Here is a 16,483-nt window from a genome sequence, read left to right as displayed (position 1 = left end):
ACAATGGACAAGGCTCAAGTTCAGTGTCTCTGGGCTCCACCCCACAGCTGCATTAAACCCACCTTGCCAGCCAACCCTTGGGGACGCAAGCCTGTACCAGGCTGCCTGCCTCTGTGTTTTCTGGTAACGCACACATACTCGTATGTACATACGTGTACGCACACACGCATGCACGAGCAGGCCTCTCTGGGGAAAGGGCATGCATTGGGAGGCAATTCTGAGGATTATCTGCTTGCCAGATGTTTTGCCAGAACAAACAGGATCTCACAGAGACTAAAGCCAGATTCTGGGAGTTGCCAGCACCCTCCTCCACCCCCGGGCGGTAGCGCACCAGCCCAGCCTGAGGTTTTCCCACCTGGGCGAGCCCCTCAAGGCCAGATCACTTCGCAGCAGGGCTGCAGAGTAGTGCAAAACGATCAGTTTTTATTTGTTCACAGTTAAACACAAGCAACTGCCTTGACGCTGGAGAACATCCTAAGGACAGCAAACTCTGGATGCATCCCACTCACTGGGTGTGTGCCACTCCCTCCCGCGGTTCCTGGTCTCAGCATCTGATGCGGATTGTTTGACATGCTTTTAAGGTTGAGGAGGGCAGGTTTAAACCTTTTGACAAGAGATGACTTTAAAATGGTAACTAAAAGCAGTCAGTTTAAAAAATGTTTTTCATTGATGAGCCCCCTTCACTGCAAGTTAGCCGCATACGCTTGATCCATGATTGGGTTATAAAACTAGGTTTTATGTCATCAAACCTGTTCTTCCATAAGGTATCTATGGTCCACAGATGTCTTCTGAAAAGTGATCACTGATTCTTCCTGGTGCAAAATGCCTGGCTGTCTCTTTGATAAGCCAGAGTATCCGCTGCACAGAGCAGCGGGTACCCTCCTATCCACACTGCATGGAGGTGGGGAGGGGAGGAGGGGGTGGTCTGGGCAGTCTCAAACTCTCAGGGGTCTCTTTTAAAAGAACTATTCCAATGGTCAACTAGCCTACTGAGCCCAGAGGATGGATCATTTTGTGGCATGGGGGGGGACGGGGGGGGGCGGGGGGGTGTGTGTCACAGAACTCTGGATGTAAACAGACACACGAACATCTTCAGACCAGATATGCTGTCCAGTCCTCATTGCTGGTCCGTTTTAAAGCATGTACCTCAGACAGTGACAATGCAGCAGAGAAAGGTGCCGATCTCAGTCCCCCATAAGAGCTCTCTTCCCAAGGGATGCACACTCCTGGGTGGGGCTGGGCTGCTCCCGGACCACTCCGAAGAGAGGGCTGGCCTCTGTGCCGCACAGGGCAGGGGCACGCCACCTCCACTGCAGTCTGGACGGCGCCTCCCCTCCGCCCAAACCCTCCACAAACCTGCCCACACCCCCCACCTCCTAGTGCCCACGCTCAGGAAGACCGGGCGTCTGGGCAGCTCGTCATGTCCTTCCGGCTTCGAGCGGTCTGTTCTCGTATTCGGTGACCGTCCTGCGGGCTAGCCTGAGCACGTCTGTCAGCCTCCACACAGAAGCCCCGCAGCTCTGCACCAGCCCCTCATCCCCGTGGGCACGGCACTCCTCGTCTACACAGCTGCCAGCTTCATCGTTCTCACAAGGACCCAGAACCATGTCCCACTGCGAATGGGGACGGCTGAGCCTGGGGTTCTGCTCCTGCTGTCCTGATCTGCCCAGGGGTGTGCTGGCCTCGCTGGCCAAGGTAGCACGTGGGCTAATGTTTCCAGTGGTCAGTGGATTGTAACTGATCCTGGATTGTAACTGCTACCTTTCGAGAAGAGTCTGGACCACCCCCTAAAGGCTGCACATATATCCTGGCTCACAGAGGTTATCTGGCGTCTCTCCGCTCGTGGAGTCTAACAAGGACCGTCAGCACTCACTCCCGAAGTTCGGCAGCTCTCTCCTAACAACTCTGCTGACAAGCCTAGGGCGGGCACATCTACCCACCTGCCCTACAAAGCTGGTCACTTCATCTCCAAGGAGAATCCTTAAAACTTCTCGGCCCAAGAAATGGCCTTTCTCTCCTACCTTTGGGCTTCAGTCAGTTTTCATATTCACTCCCAGTCCCACAGGAACAATTGTTATACGTTATGGCAGGACCTGGCGAAGCTTTTTTAACCCCTCAATTCCTGTCGGCCAGATCCGTGTGCTGACTCGCCTGCAGAGAACCAGGAAGGCCCCCCTGGGAGAGGTGCTGCTGCCTCCCTCCCCCCCTGGGTGACAAGGCCCCTTTCGTGGGCCCCGTGCGAGCCCAGCAGCAGCCTCGTCTTCTCAGGTCTGTGCCCACCCTGGTCAATGTCAGGCCACGTGCTGGGTGACCCAGCGTGACTGCAGGCCCCCAGAACCCAGGAGTCTGAGCACAGTTCCAAGGGCTCAGCCGTGGTTCCGGTGAGCGGGCGGACGCCCAGGCCTCAGCCCACTTCACCACACAGCCTCCTCTCCTCCGTCCCTGCAGCTTTGCAATCTGCCCGTTTTAAGAGCCGTCCCTGTCCTTCCAGGGGCCCCTGCCCTGCCGGTCAGAAAACGCTGCAGCTAAAGCGCCCGGTGTGTCCTGGGCTGGGGCGGGGTCAGCACTCAGAGCAGGTTCCCACAGTACGGTTTCCACAGCTCCCCGTGACACTGCTTCTCTCTGGAGCTGTTTTTCTAGATCTGAACTAGGCAACTAGAACGCATCTGACTCTCAGCTTTGCTTTGGACACAGGTAAAAACAGGCGGCATGAACTCCACGTGGGACACCCCACAACAGGGCAGCGACCCGCCTGCAACCCGTCCTGGGAGTCTGCCCACACGGCCGTGGGGACACGGAGCCTCTCCTCCTCTGGCCCTTTGCTGAGGGCTGCCAGGATACTTATGGCCACACTTTAAGAAAGACTTGCACCCTCAGCTGGAGGCTCCGGTGGGCAGCGGGCCCTTTCCTGTCACAGTGCGTCGTTTCCTCCTCGGGCTGAACCCGCTGGACTAAACTCAGAGGCCAGAAAGGGACAGCAGTCTCCTCGCCTCCGCGGGAGCATCAGCCGAGCGTTCTTAGGCTCTGGCTTTTATTTCAGGAGCATCTGCCGAGTTTGGCTCTCTGCCACTGCAGTGTCCTGGCCGGTGTCACCGCTCCTGAGCACACTTGTGCAGCAGCCCGTGGGTCCCCGGCCGCCAGACCCTGTCGGCATCTCCAGGACCCGGCTGGAAAACGCTCTGCCATCACTAACGTGTGGGAGGGCAGCCGCATCGCCTCCCCAGGGAGTCAGCCACTGAAAGTCAGGATTGGTAACAAGCTCCTACGTTTTGGTGGCCTAGAACCTCCTTTAGTGAGGCAGCTCTGACAGCCTGAGCCAACGGTCACGTAAACTCTGAAGAAACTCTCTGGCCCTCAGAGCCTTCCTGCTGCAACGCCACAGAGCTGACGCTCGGCGCCTGGACACACAGGCACCGCCGGCAGCCCCGCCTGGAGGGCAGCTCCTCATCCACACCTGTTTCTCGGGTCACTGCCCACGCCACCACCCTTCCGTTTTGCAGACAGCAGGCTTACTCCCCACACCAGCCTGTGGTCAGACCAGTACCAGCTTTCGAGAAAACACCAAATAAATAAGAGGTAGTGGGGAAGGGGACGGTGGTCCCAAAGAGGACGGCGGTCCCACGATGCCAGCTCCAGAACTGCCCGACAACAGCCTTGCTCACACAGCACGTCCTAGGAAGCTCACCGGAACTGCCCGACAGCCTTGCTCACACAGCACGCCCTAGGAAGCTCACCGGAACTGCCCGACAACAGCCTTGCTCACACAGCACGTCCTAGGAAGCTCACCGGAACTGCCCGACAACAGCCTTGCTCACACAGCACGTCCTAGGAAGCTCACCGGAACTGCCCGACAACAGCCTTGCTCACACAGCACGTCCTAGGAAGCTCACCGGAACTGCCAGAAGAACGTAAGGGGGCTGAACACCGTTTCCTAGACCACTGCTTCAGATGCTGAACTTCAGAACCCAGAGCAGGGAAAGTCCCCCGTAAAAGCGCTCGCGAGGTCTCAGCCTAGCATGCTGCCTCGTGTAGGGCAGACAGCGTTACCTGCAGTGCCACCGTGACCTGGGTACGAGAGCCAGCCCAGCTCTGTGTTATACTCAAAGAGAAGTTTGGCCTCATATTGCACTGGTTCAAAGGATGCAACCTTGAGGGGAAGGAAGAAAATAAAGCTACGGAGGAATGCAAACTGGCCCTCGGTTAGTACACACTGCTAGGTCGATGGGAGGGGGGGGGGGGCGTGCTGAGGCATTTCAATGCCAGATCCCAAAACCCTTCAGCATCCAGTAAGCTGTCCAAAGGCCCTCCATCCCACCTCCGCCGCCTGAGCCAGCCACTCAAACCCTGGACACAAGAAGCTGGGAAACGGCATCCACACCTCCTGGTCTACACCAGCAGCACGCAATTTAACACTGATTGGCCACCACCCTTAGCTGTGTCCCTGATGAGTCTCGTTGTAGTCCATGATACGGAGCTGTCCAACACTGTCCGGATTCGGGGGAGGTGGGTGCAGGCCGTCAGGGTTCAGGGGAGTCTTGACTTCTACACCCGAGTCTTTGCCCAGTTCTGTCTTTAACGTCTCAGAAAGGCTACTGATGGTCACGCCGTCCTCATCACACTGGCTCTCGCTCTTATTACGAAATAACTCTCGAGCCTTCATGCCCAGGAAGCTTTTAGAACTGGGAAGCGAGCCAACAGTCGTGGGGATGCTGGTGGAGAGCTCACCCATGGCGGTTTCCCACCGACTGCTGAACGGGCCTGCCCTCTGGGTTGGGGGTTTCTCGGGGGTGGAGAGCTGGCTGCTGCTGCTGCTGCCCCCACCTCCTCGGCCTCCTCCACTGCCCCGGGTGCTGCCAGGTCTGGGGGCCTTGGTCTCACCGTTGTGGCCAGATGCCTCTTCTCTGTGCCCTATCACAGAATCCGAGCAGCTGTCATTACAACAGTCAAGCCTGCAATAAACCAGGGAGGAGAAAAGCAGGTGGTGACTGTGCGTCCGTGTTTGGGAGGCGTGGGGTCCTCACAGACACTGACCTCAGCCAGACTGCTCCATGTTTTGTAACAGAGGACTCGAGCATGCGCTCTCACCAGGAGACGCCTAGGCACAGGGTTGTTAGGTGCAGTCGTAACTACGGGCACTTCCTGGGACCACATCAGGGGCTGGGGGCCCAGGGAAAGGGACATGGAGAGGCCGCTGGGCACTGAGGAAAGGGGCGTCAGGCGGGCTCTCTGCAGCACACAGAGCCGCGTGCTGCAAGCACTTCTAATGCTCGTCATGCTGTCCTTGCTCTGCTAGTGGTGCCAACCCTCTGTTCCTACCTTTCTTCTGCTGCTTCTGCCGCTTCTGTTTTCTCATCTTCAAGCTTTTTCAGGAGGCCGTCTTTCTCCAACCTGCCGTACAAATCCAAGATCTCCAACTCAAACACCTGGGCGATCCTTTTCTGAGCCTCATACCTGCTCTCGGCGGCCTGCAGCTGTCCTCTGGAAGACAGACCAGCAGGAGGGTGGGCCCCATCCACACAGCACGTCGCCCGAGAACCGCTCCCGACCGGAGTTACCTCGCCTGCAGTTTGACGTCCTCCAAATACTTCTTCTGTTCCAGGAGAAGGTGGTCTTTCTTGGCCAGTTGAGATTCCAGTTCTAGAATCCGCTTCTGGGAGGTGTCAAGCCTCTGACTCTGCTGGAGCAGAAGGCTTCGGTTCTTCTCTAGTTCCTTCCGGTACGCGGCTTTCATCACTTCCACTTCCTGAAAGAGGGGCTGGGTCAGTGCTTTCCTACAACAGAGCCATGCTGTGCAGCAACCAGGGTCAGAGCACTGAGAAGGGACTGGAGCTCCGAGGGGGGGGAGGGCCGTGGCTCCGAGGGAGGGGAGGGCCGTGGCTCCGAGGGAGGGGAGGGCCGTGGCTGGGGGGGGGCCGTGGCTCCGAGGGAGGGGAGGGCCGTGGCTCCGAGGGAGGGGAGGGCCGTGGCTCCGGGGGGTGAGGGCCGTGGCTCCCAGGAAGGGGAGGGCCGTGGCTCCGAGGAAGGGGAGGGCCGTGGCTCCGGGGGGCGTGGCTCCGAGGGAGGGGAGGGCCGTGGCTCCCAGGGAGGGAGGGCCAGAGCGTGCTGTGGGTAGGAAGGACTGTGGCGCAGCGTTCGGAGAAATGAGCTTACAGGAAGTGCTAACCTAGGAACCCTGCCTTGAAATCTATCCTGAAGGAAATCATTTCAAGCATTTTGGCAAAAAAAGAACCATCACAACATATTTAGAAATGCAAACTAGAAACACTGTGAGGTCTAATGTCAGGGAAATAGTTAAGTGAATTAAAGTACATCTTGCCCTGGCTGGTTTGGCACAGCAGTTGGAGCATCGGCCCGCGGACCAATGAGTCGCGGGTTCGACTCCAGTCAAGGGCACGTAGCTCGGTTGCGATTCGTCCCCGGCCCTGGTTGGGGTCATGCAGGAGGCAGCCACTCGATGTGTCCCTTTCACATTGATGTCTCTGTCTCTCTTTCTCTCTCCCTCTCTCTCTCTGTTCCTCTTTCTCCCTCCCACTCTATCTGAACAAAAATGGGAAAATGTCCTCGGGTGCAGATTAAAAAAAAAAAGTACATCTTATATCTGTATGTTTTTAAAAACGCCATGCATCAGTAAGAGATAATAAAGCAGACTACAAAAGCACGTAGACAGTGTGATCACAATCACAAAGCACCGAAGGAGGAGATGCCAACCTTCTCTATCGATTCAGCACAGGGGATGGTGGGCCGTGTCTCTCTCCAGTTCCTCAGCTGGAGAGCCCAACAGAACGAGCAGGTCTCTCCAGCAAAGCAGCTCCTGAAGACGAGGTGCCCTGACAGCCTGTTGCTCACGCCAGGCCAGTGTCTGGCCAGCCGGCTGAAACCCCAGAGGAGGTGAACACTAATGCTCAGAAAAGATGGGGAAGGATCCTCTCCTAATAAGCATGTGTTATACTTGCATTGTGTTTATTGTGGTAAAATACGCGTAACAAAATTGACCACGTTCACTTTCTAAAAAAGTAGTAAGACGTGAGAGGCAGGCAGGGGCTTCCACAAAGGTGCCCCAGCCTCCAGGACGACTGGTAAAACCGGCGTCTCCTCAGTGTGGGATGCGATAGACTGACGGGACCCCAGATGACCCGGCCTCCCAGCTGTGCCTCACAGTTCCAGACGCCAGCTCCCGGCGGGGGAACAGACCAAACCGTGGTCGCAGTGACTGCAGTGATCATGGAGCAACGGCACTGAGCCAGGCACGCCCACGGGCTCACCCACCCTCCAGCCACCACATCAGGCGCGGCACCCGCTTCGGCCATTCCCCACCTGTCGAACACCAAGAAGCCTCGCTCTTGGTACCTGCCGGCACAAGGCAACGGCTGTCTACAGGTGGACACGCAGCACAACCCTGGCAGTAACGAGGGTGGAAGTGTCGGGATGGTTCCTGGAAAGGTTTCCTTGCAGAGACCACAGGAACTGTCCCCTCCCATGGGACATCAGCGCATCCACCTGGGGCAGTGGTAACTGGCACACACCTCCCAACCAGGAGAACAGCTAGCCCAAGGGCAAGGCTGACGGGATAGGCCAGGAGAGAGAGAAGTGGAAAGAGCCAGACTCCCAGATGGTGTCCCTACGTTGCTGACTTGACCAACCTAGAACTCGCCTGCCTCGGGACTTCTTCTCAAGTGAAATAATGAAATGACTTATTGTTAAGCCAGTTCACTGTTTTTGTTTGTGTTTTCAACCCTCACCCGAGGATATGTTTTTATTGATTTTAGAGAGAGGGGAAGGGAGAGGAAGAGAGAGAAACATCAATGTGAGAAACATCAGTTGGTTGCCTCTTCCATGCACACCTACCAGGGATCAAACCCACAAGCTGGGTATGTGCCCTGATCGGGATCCAACCTACGACCCTCTGGTGCAGGTGACGATGCTCTGACCACCGAGCACCCGGCCAGGCCAGTTTAGTGTTTCTGTTGCTGCGCACAACTGCAGGCGCCCTGTGACCAGGAGCGTGAGCCGTGAACAGCTCAACGGGACAGTGGGCTTGCTCGAGGCCCCAGGAGCACAGTGTCCACACCACAGGACAGCCAGAGAAGCCACTCCATCGGTGCTTCTCTCGGGAGCCATCAGGGATGCACTCGAGTAAACTTTGCAGAGGTTCTCTTGTCCCACAGTTCTGTTTCCCCTCCTCCTTTATCCAAGGCCATTACACTTTCCAAATAAGCAATAGCTGGTTTCTAGAGAAAGTCCCATTTAACACCCTTTGGAAAGTGTATGACCTGAGAGCTGAGGAGCCGAGGAGTACGGAGTAACCCCATAACTACGCCTCCCTGGTCTGAGACCACCCTCTGCATCTGGCGGGAACGACGCTTCACGGAGCTCGAGCACAGCGCTCCTGCACAGGAAGCCCGGGCAAGGCGGAGACATCTGAGCATTCGCCACTAAAGCCCCACCCCCTCTCACTAACATTACCCGAGGCTACTTATGAAGTGAATAAAACTTCTGTCTCAACGCCACTGGCGAGGCACTAATTAACGTAAGAGCGTCCGTTGCCAGCCTCGTGGCCAGGAAGGAAAGCGGGCACCCCAGCCCTCCACACAGTCCTGGGTTACGTGAAACAGAACTGGCCCCTCTGCCTACCCCGCCCTCCACAGAAAGGAGAGCACTTGCATCACCGCCTTGGCACCAGCCGCCACTGGCGCTTTCACCGACACCTGACCCAGCCTCAGTCACCGAGCCAGGGAGACGGGCTCACGTGACGCCTGGGAGTGCTTGCACCGCTGGGCGGGAGAGGTACAGAGGGACACGAGGACCACAGCCCGGCTCGCAGGGAACGACTCAGAGCCACTCTGTGAGCTGCGCAGTCACACCGCCGTGCTCCACGGCCCAGCGAGGGCCTAGCCCCACGCCCCACCTACCTTTGTGGTGTCCGAATGCTTGTTCTGCAGTTGTTCCAAATACAGCTCGTTGACCTCCCCGAGAACCAGCAGCTGCCTGTTCAGGAACTCCATCTGCTGCTGGACCGACTCACTGTTGGAGAGCTGACCAAACACAGGAACAAGCAGTGACAGACCCGACCACACAGCTGGCAGGCGCCCCGGGGAGCAAGCTAGGAGCACACCGTCTCGGTGCGAGGGCAGCCCACAACTCCCTCGCACAGGCTGGTGCGCACAGGCGATGAAAATGAACAGAAGCACACCTCAAAATGGGGCGGCAAAGGGGATGAAGTACCAGTGTGCCACACCAAAGGTGGCCACGCCAGGACACCTGGAGAAGGTGGATGTGCGGGGCCACAGCAGGGACATTCGGTCCGGGGGATCAAGCCCCAGAACTCACCCGTTCTTGACGAAGTGATTTCTAGCAGTGCGATGAATCCCAAAGAGGGACCACAGCTTAAAACTCTGAACAAACTTTGCACATTTATGCAAACAAGGTGTGAGAAAGAGTCCCCAGGACACAGATGAGGGCCCAGGCCAGGCGGTGCCCTGCTGTGGAGACCGTCCTAGGCACAAGGGTGTTCGCAGCACCCGGCAGCTGCCACTCCATGTCAGTACCACCACGAATGTCTCCAGATCTCACCAACTGTCCCTGGGAGGGAGGGGCCCTTGCTCCCTGTTGGGAACCCCTCACATAGACACACAAGAAATGCATCCGCGGTGGTGGGAGTGATGGCCCCAGCTCGCCGCACCCCTTACCTTCTGAGACACCTGGCTGAGCAGCAGCTCAGTGTGGCACACCTTGCTGTTGGCCTTCTTCAGCTCCAGGCGCAGCTCTGCAATCATGTTCCTGCAGTCCTCCAGCTTTGTCTGTCCGAGAGACAGCGTGGTCAGAGCACCCGCAGGCCTGCCCCCAGGGAACCACCGGAACCTGGTTCCTCAGTGACCCATCAGAAACTAATTCTTAGCTTAAAAAATTATGTTATGGTGGATTTCTGCGTTCCTGATTTGTTTAGCAGAGGGGGGAAGGTCTTAGCCCCCCAGTTCATAAACCTCACCAAAGAGCCCTGGGGCTACCCAGTAAACTCCCAGGAAAGCTGCGGGATGTCTTATTTTTGAGGGAAATACAGTGACATCTGCTGGTCATCGCGTGCACTGCAGGTTGGAGGACAGTTTCGGTGAGGTGTCCCTTCCTGTGGATGTCATCTCTTTGCAAAGCTGCGCTTCAGGAGGTCAATGTGATAAAAACCACCAGGCGAAAACCAGTGAAACAGAAAATGAGGGTGATTCCAGGGTCTGCCACTCTGTGCAGTGCCCAAGAGGTACACACAGCATTGGCAAACAACTGTGTCATTTCTAAAGGAATTTAAGCCCAGACGGTATGGCTCAGTGGCTGAGCGTCGAACCATGCACCTAGAGGTCGCCGATTCAATTCCCAGTCAGGGCACATGCCCGAGTTGTGGGCCCAATCCCCAGTGGGGGGCATGCAGGAGGCGGCCAATCAATGTTCTCTCTCATCAATGTTTCTATCTCTCTCTCCCTCTCCCTTCCTCTCTCTCTAAAATCAATAAAGAAAAATAATTTTGAAAAAAAATAAAAGGAATTTAAAAATGTGTGAATTGAGGTGTATTATTTCTAACAGCTACTAAGTTGTCAGGACAGGTACTCCCTAAGTTGTTTAGATCTACTTAATCAGCAGAACGTCCACGTACTTGTCTTGGCTGTGGAGTGCCAGGAAAACGTCACTGAAACACTGAGGGAGCTATGAACCAAGAGAGCTGGTGACTTCCGCCTTAGATGTAAAGTACCTGCCATGAGACCCACCGGCCTCAGTTTCAGACAGGAAAGGGTTCATCTCCAGCAAGCTGAACAGGGTGTTCCGTGCCCTCTCGGGTGGACAGCCTGTAGCAGCAGCTCATACCTGTAGTTCCTGGCTCTGGTTGTAGAACTCTTCTCGGTCATGCTGCAGCTGTCTGATCTGGCTGTGCAGCTGGGTGACCACTGTGTCTCGCTGCTCCTGCAGCTGGCTGTACTTGGCTTGTTCATTCTGCAGACTGGCCTTCCACATCTGGATGTCCTTCTCTTGTAACTTCAACTGGTCTTTCTAGCAGAGACCAAAGATGTCATCATTTTAGCTGCCTTTCAACATGGGCAGTGACACTCAAGTTTGAACGCAAATATTTCATCTGCAGTCTCAGCTACCCTGTAACTGTAACCACAGGCTCAGAACCTGACAGCTCACTACTGTCTACGTGGGCTTTAGCTCAAGGGTTACCAAGTGTCACATCAGCAAAGGTCACTAGTGATGAACATAGGGAACACGCACGCTGCCAGGCACTAGCAAGTGCTATGACTCCTCTCATGTTATAGACCAGGTGACAGGTTTCAGGAAGCGAACGTACTTTCTTAAATGGCAGAGCTAAGGTCCAATCTCCAGGTCTAACTGGCTTCACAACTGTGCCACTCGTTTTTGGCCGTAAAACCAGGAGAGCTGGTTTGGATTAACAAAATAATCTTTCGATCCTGTTATCATCACAACCAATTACAAACACACACAAAAATCCGCTGTCCCCATAGTTTCCAAGAGCTACAAGGGAGTTCAGAGACACAGCCACTCATGTGTTAACCTCAGAGACAAAGTGGCCTGCCCAAGCCACACCAGTGAGCAGAGAAAGGATGGGGACCTCTGATTCAACTCAGGGCTGCTCTTTGCAGACAACAAATGACCCGCACCCCCGCCGCCCACCCCACAGTGCTCACCATCGCCGCGTTGTGCTCCTCCAGAGCCGCTGCTCTGATCACCCTGCGGAGGAGCCGCCTATTCCGGACAGCGTGCTGCTGCCTCTTAAAACGCTCATAGAGCAACTGGTTGTGCAGTAAAAGCAACTGGTTACGGAGGGTGCGGATCTCATCTGAGGGAGGAGAGCCTGATTTAAAGCAGAGGGAGGATGGCAGAGATGCCTCTTACATATCGTTCAATCACGCCCCGCCCATGGTCTGTTAGCTTAAGAAATGAATTCTTTAAGAAACAAATTGCCGCTCACTTGGCAAACGACCGCTTGGCTCCCAGTACTAGTCACTTGTTAGGAGACAGCGGAGTATTCACCGCCTACCTCCCTTTTAAAGGATCGCAATGGCACGATGCGGGGTGGCTCTTTAGAGCATTCATTTTCCCCCACAAACTGGAACCATACACATACACTTTTAAGATTCCTTTTCTTCCTTTCCTGGTATGTTTTCCCTCAAGAACTCACTCTCCCAGTCCCATTTAGTTCACTTGGGGCTCCGCCTAGGGAAGCCTGGCATGAGATCTGCACTTTTTGCAATTCAACTGAGAAGTGCATGGTCTTCGCCACTTTTAAAAAATAGGAAATGCTGACTTTGCAACACTTGAGATACTCTTTAGCTAAGCAGATAGATAAAGCAGCTGGAACAGTAGCAAAGGGGAGATTTGTTTCCTATGGGGCACCTCCCTCAAGGACAGAAAAGACAACAAGCAAGCAGGATCCCTGTGGGCTGGATTTGGAGCTAAAGTAACAACTTTACCTCCAAAGTGGGTCCAGTCGACAGACTTGCTGGGTAAAGACAACCTAGGAAGAAAGTTTTGAATCACAAAGTTACCGATCTCACCTAGAAAAGACGTCCCTGGAATTTTCACTGCAGCAAGGTTAGCTCACTTCCTGTGGTGTAAGGAAGGCTCCGACTCCAAGTCTGCACGAAGTCAGCCTTGGAGCCCAAGCGAGGGCTGGTGCCCCAGGGCGCGCGCCCAAGTCTGGCGTGGGAAGGCCCAACGCCGAGCTCACTCTGCAGCCTGTGTGTTTTGCGTTCAGCTCGCCAAGGTGACTGGTGACCAAACACACTGAGAGCTGCCTGTTTTCAACCCTCTCTACTGAAATACAGGGGAAGAGCTCTGGGCTGGAAGCTCCTGTCACCCAAGTTTAAGGAAAATGTCGGTAATTTACCTGGGCCTATTACACTGAATTTCGTTAAAAAAGAGATCTTAGCCCTGGCCAGTGTGGCTCAGTTGGTCAGAACATCAGCCTGTGCATTGGAAGGTCACGGGTTCAATTCCCGGTCAGGGCACATACCTAGGTTGGGGTGCATATGGGAGGCAACCATTCGATGTTTCTCTCCCACATCAATGTCGCTCTCTCCCCCCTCCTCCCTTTCTAAAATCAACCTAAAAAGAAATCTGAAATAGTACCATCTCTTTCAAATTCTACCTTAGATTATTATACAGAGAAAAATGAAAACAAACACTCCCCAAGAACCTGTTGAGAAACAGCAGAGGAGTCCAACTTCCCTTAACCCTTCCTTGGATATCCTTTGAAAAGGATAATAAAAGAAAGATTAAAGACAAGAGAAAAAAATTAAAAAATAAAAGTTGAAAAGTGTCTCAGACAGATTTCTTTCTAAGGAACCACGTGCGCCGTCCTGGGAGAGGGGACCACCTGAACTCGGACTGCAAGGCTGTCCACCTAATGAACTATGTTACCAAACAAAACCCACCTACAGCTGGACAGAGAGGGACACTGTACAAATACTCCCGTATTTGAAATGCCCTAACCTCACCCTCCGATTCCAAGAGCAAGTGTGGAAGCCTTTGAGCGCCCTCAGGGTGCAGCGGCACAAACGGCCTGCGTGTAAGCAGAAAGACCCGTGTTAAAATGGGACATCAGGTTGGGGCTGCTCCAGCTCAATGTGCAAGTCTAGAGGACACCTGACAGCTCGCTACTGTCTACATGGGCTTTAGCTCAAGGGTTACCAAGTGTCACATTAGCAAATGTCACTAATAATAAGCATTCAGGGAACGCTCACCCTGCGCCAGGGTGCAAGTCTAGCGTATGAAAAGGCAGCAGGCTGCAGGCTCGTCCAAACAGGAGCAGCAGCCCGTGGATGGAGCACAACCATCTGGGCCCTCCCATGTTCCGACTCCACAACTGGCGCTGTGGAAGCCTGCGGCGCCTTACCTGCTCAGCTCCTTGCTGTGCGCGTCGGCGCCCTGCTGGATCAGCCTGTCCAGTACCTCCAGCGGGGAGGCAGAGGGTGTACAGTCTTCCTCTGCATTTCCTCGAGCTTTCTTTAATAGTTCCTCGGTCTTCTTGCTGACAAAATGATGGGCAGTCTTTGGCAATGCCACCTCAAAAAGATGATCGTAGGGGTAAGGCTGCCCACTTCCAAAGTTCGGGCCCCTCTGAGACAAAATTTTACAAGGGCTGGGAGTGAGGATACTGGTGTCCAGAGGGGTCTGGCGCTCCCTGCTCCCGGCAGGGCCCTCGTCAGCACCCCCACAGGGCCGCTCTATGGGAGTAAAGGCTTGCTTTGGTGTGTCAGGCCCAAGCTTGTCCAGGGAGGAGGTTGAAGGCTCGGGGTGTGCATCGGCGCCCTGAGCGGAGGCAGTTGACGGGGTCTTCCTTAGACAGCCCGGGAGACCCTCCCGGTAGAAGGGGGAGTCAAAGCCTCCTCGAAGAACCAGAGGCTCAGCGTCAGGCACCGTGATCTCAGAAAGCTCTTTAGATATTGCCGCTGAGGAGAGAGAGAGACAGAGGTCAACAGGCCATCTGAGGAGGGGCAGCCAGAATAAAACTGGACCAGAATAAAACTCCCATCTCTTTCCCCCCAAGAGAAGACACACCCAGCGAGTCTGGGAGCATGCACACTGAACCCAGTCTCAGGGTTTCATCATCCCACAGCCCCGTCAAGCCCAGGACCCCAGACGGCACCTTCCTCTCGGTCTTTTTCCGCGCTGTCTTCTTCGGAGGACAGGCCGCCCAGAAACCCTGGAAGGTCGGTCAGAGAGACAGGGCCTTTGCTGCCAGAGAGCTGCTCTAGAGAGACAGACAGCCCGAGTCAGAGACACACGGAGACAGACCGCCACCGCCGCGCAGTGCCCCACATCACGGAGGGGCTCCGCGCTGCGCAGGCAGGCGGGGGCTGGCTCTCCCGGGGCTCCTGCGAGCTGAGCTGCTGTCAGTGCTCCAACAAAAGGCACCAGAACTAACCCACCGGAGAAAATTCTCCCTCACTCGCAGAGAACAGATAAAACCCGCCCGGCCAGCTCAACACACGAGGCCCTCACTACAGCAGCTGACGGCGGTCTGCTATGACTAGGCTGGCTTTCATAACTGAGCACACGTTTCGTTCCTCCAGGCCTCAGGGTTCTGCAGTATTCCAGAACTGCCCTCTCTCCACATGCAACTCAGCAAGAGGGGACACGCGAGCTCTGCTGTCACCCAGAGCCTTTACCTGGTCCTCGGTCGTTGGGAAGATGGTGTTGTCTGTGCAGACAGGGCCTGGCCGAATCTGTTCTCTCCTCCTGAAAAGACAGGTTTACATCACACGGCAAGGCTGAGTGCATGTTCTTGGGTGTAAGGGAATTATGCCAAACAGCTACATTTTTAGCAGATTATAAAGGAGTTCAAAGGTTAGCCCAAGGATTCTCAAACTGTTTGGTCTCAGGATGCCTTGATATTCTTAAAAATTATTGAGGAATCCCAAGATTTTTTATTTATGTGGTGATATATAGTAATAGTTACTAGATTAGGAATTAAAAGAGAAGTTTAAAAAATATTCATTAATGCACTTAAAAATAACAAACCCCTTACATGTAAATAAATAACATGTATTTTTATGGGGGGAAAAAACCCTATATTTCCCAAAACAGAAATGAAAGAGCGAGGAGAGTGGAGCGTGTCACAGTTTGCGACCTCTTTGATGTCTGGCTGAACGGAAGAAAGCGGGGTTCTCCTGTCTGCCTCTGCGTCCAATCTGCTGCAGTATGGTATTCTGGCTAAAGCACATGAAGGCAATTCTGGGCCCCACAGATAAGCAGTGGTAAGAAGTAAATGTATGTTAACAGACTGCGGATAACCGGGATGACCATCTTTGATGTTACACCCCCACCTGACAAGGGTTACCTCTCAAGGTTAGGTCCAGTGTAAAATCTGAAGGCACAGCAACTCACTTCCCACGCGGTGTGTCACCCACTGGGCTGCCCTGGACCCTGCATGCCCCCTTCACCCATGCACGCGTCCACAGCATCAGACTTTGGGCATTTAGAAAACACTGGTTCACCAAGTTATGCAGATATGTTGAAACATTTCACTACATGATACTGAAAACTCAAATACTAACCAAGCTTCCCAAGACATTCCAAGCTCATCATAAAAGTCTAGGGGAAGCTACCGAGCTGTGGTGACAGAAGCCAGTATTTAATATTCTAACTTCACCTGAGAGTTGAATTTTATCATTGGCAACAAATACAGTAGCTGTTTATCTTGAAGTGACAAACTCACGTACTCAGGCCGGAACAGCCAGTGTGCCAGTCAGCTGTTCTCTGAAACACAACTGTGCCCCGTGACGGAAAGCGGCGCTCAGCAAAGACACCTGCGCAGGCCTGAGATCACCAGCGCACCTGGTGTGCAGTACAGTGCTGTGTGTGCATCTCCTTTTTATCACAAGGAATATTACACATACATGTACCCAGGGGCCAAGATTTAATAAAATTTTTCACTTTCACTGCCTTCCACAGAACTCTCTTACGTTAAGTGTTTTTT

At 54.4% G+C, this 16,483-nt stretch overlaps 1 protein-coding gene across 8 annotated transcripts in view; it reads right to left on the bottom strand.

Moving 5' to 3' along the window:
• Positions 1-1,026: 1,026 nt before the first annotated feature.
• Positions 1,027-16,483, bottom strand: part of TSC1 (TSC complex subunit 1) — a 51,560-nt gene continuing 36,103 nt past the window's right edge. For 5 of the 8 annotated variants that reach the window (XM_036260511.1, XM_036260512.1, XM_036260513.1 and 2 more), the window contains 11 exons: positions 15,174-15,243; positions 14,651-14,755; positions 13,898-14,453; positions 12,474-12,517; positions 11,688-11,854; positions 10,849-11,031; positions 9,687-9,797; positions 8,910-9,032; positions 5,556-5,743; positions 5,317-5,478; positions 1,027-4,949 (listed from right to left, as the gene is read on the bottom strand). In XM_036260511.1, the coding sequence (XP_036116404.1) occupies positions 4,430-4,949; positions 5,317-5,478; positions 5,556-5,743; positions 8,910-9,032; positions 9,687-9,797; positions 10,849-11,031; positions 11,688-11,854; positions 12,474-12,517; positions 13,898-14,453; positions 14,651-14,755; positions 15,174-15,243 (2,229 nt within the window). In that variant the 3' untranslated portion in view covers positions 1,027-4,429. The remainder of the gene's footprint in view (positions 4,950-5,316; positions 5,479-5,555; positions 5,744-8,909; positions 9,033-9,686; positions 9,798-10,848; positions 11,032-11,687; positions 11,855-12,473; positions 12,518-13,897; positions 14,454-14,650; positions 14,756-15,173; positions 15,244-16,483) is intronic. The other 3 variants (XM_036260516.1, XM_036260515.1, XM_036260517.1) reach the window with 3 other exon arrangements.

Source organism: Molossus molossus, unplaced genomic scaffold (assembly GCF_014108415.1).
Source record: "Molossus molossus isolate mMolMol1 unplaced genomic scaffold, mMolMol1.p scaffold_m16_p_14, whole genome shotgun sequence".
NCBI classification, from domain to species: Eukaryota; Metazoa; Chordata; class Mammalia; order Chiroptera; family Molossidae; genus Molossus; species Molossus molossus.
The sequence above is the reverse complement of the archived record's forward strand: the minus strand, read 5'-3'. Positions and strand labels throughout refer to the sequence as shown.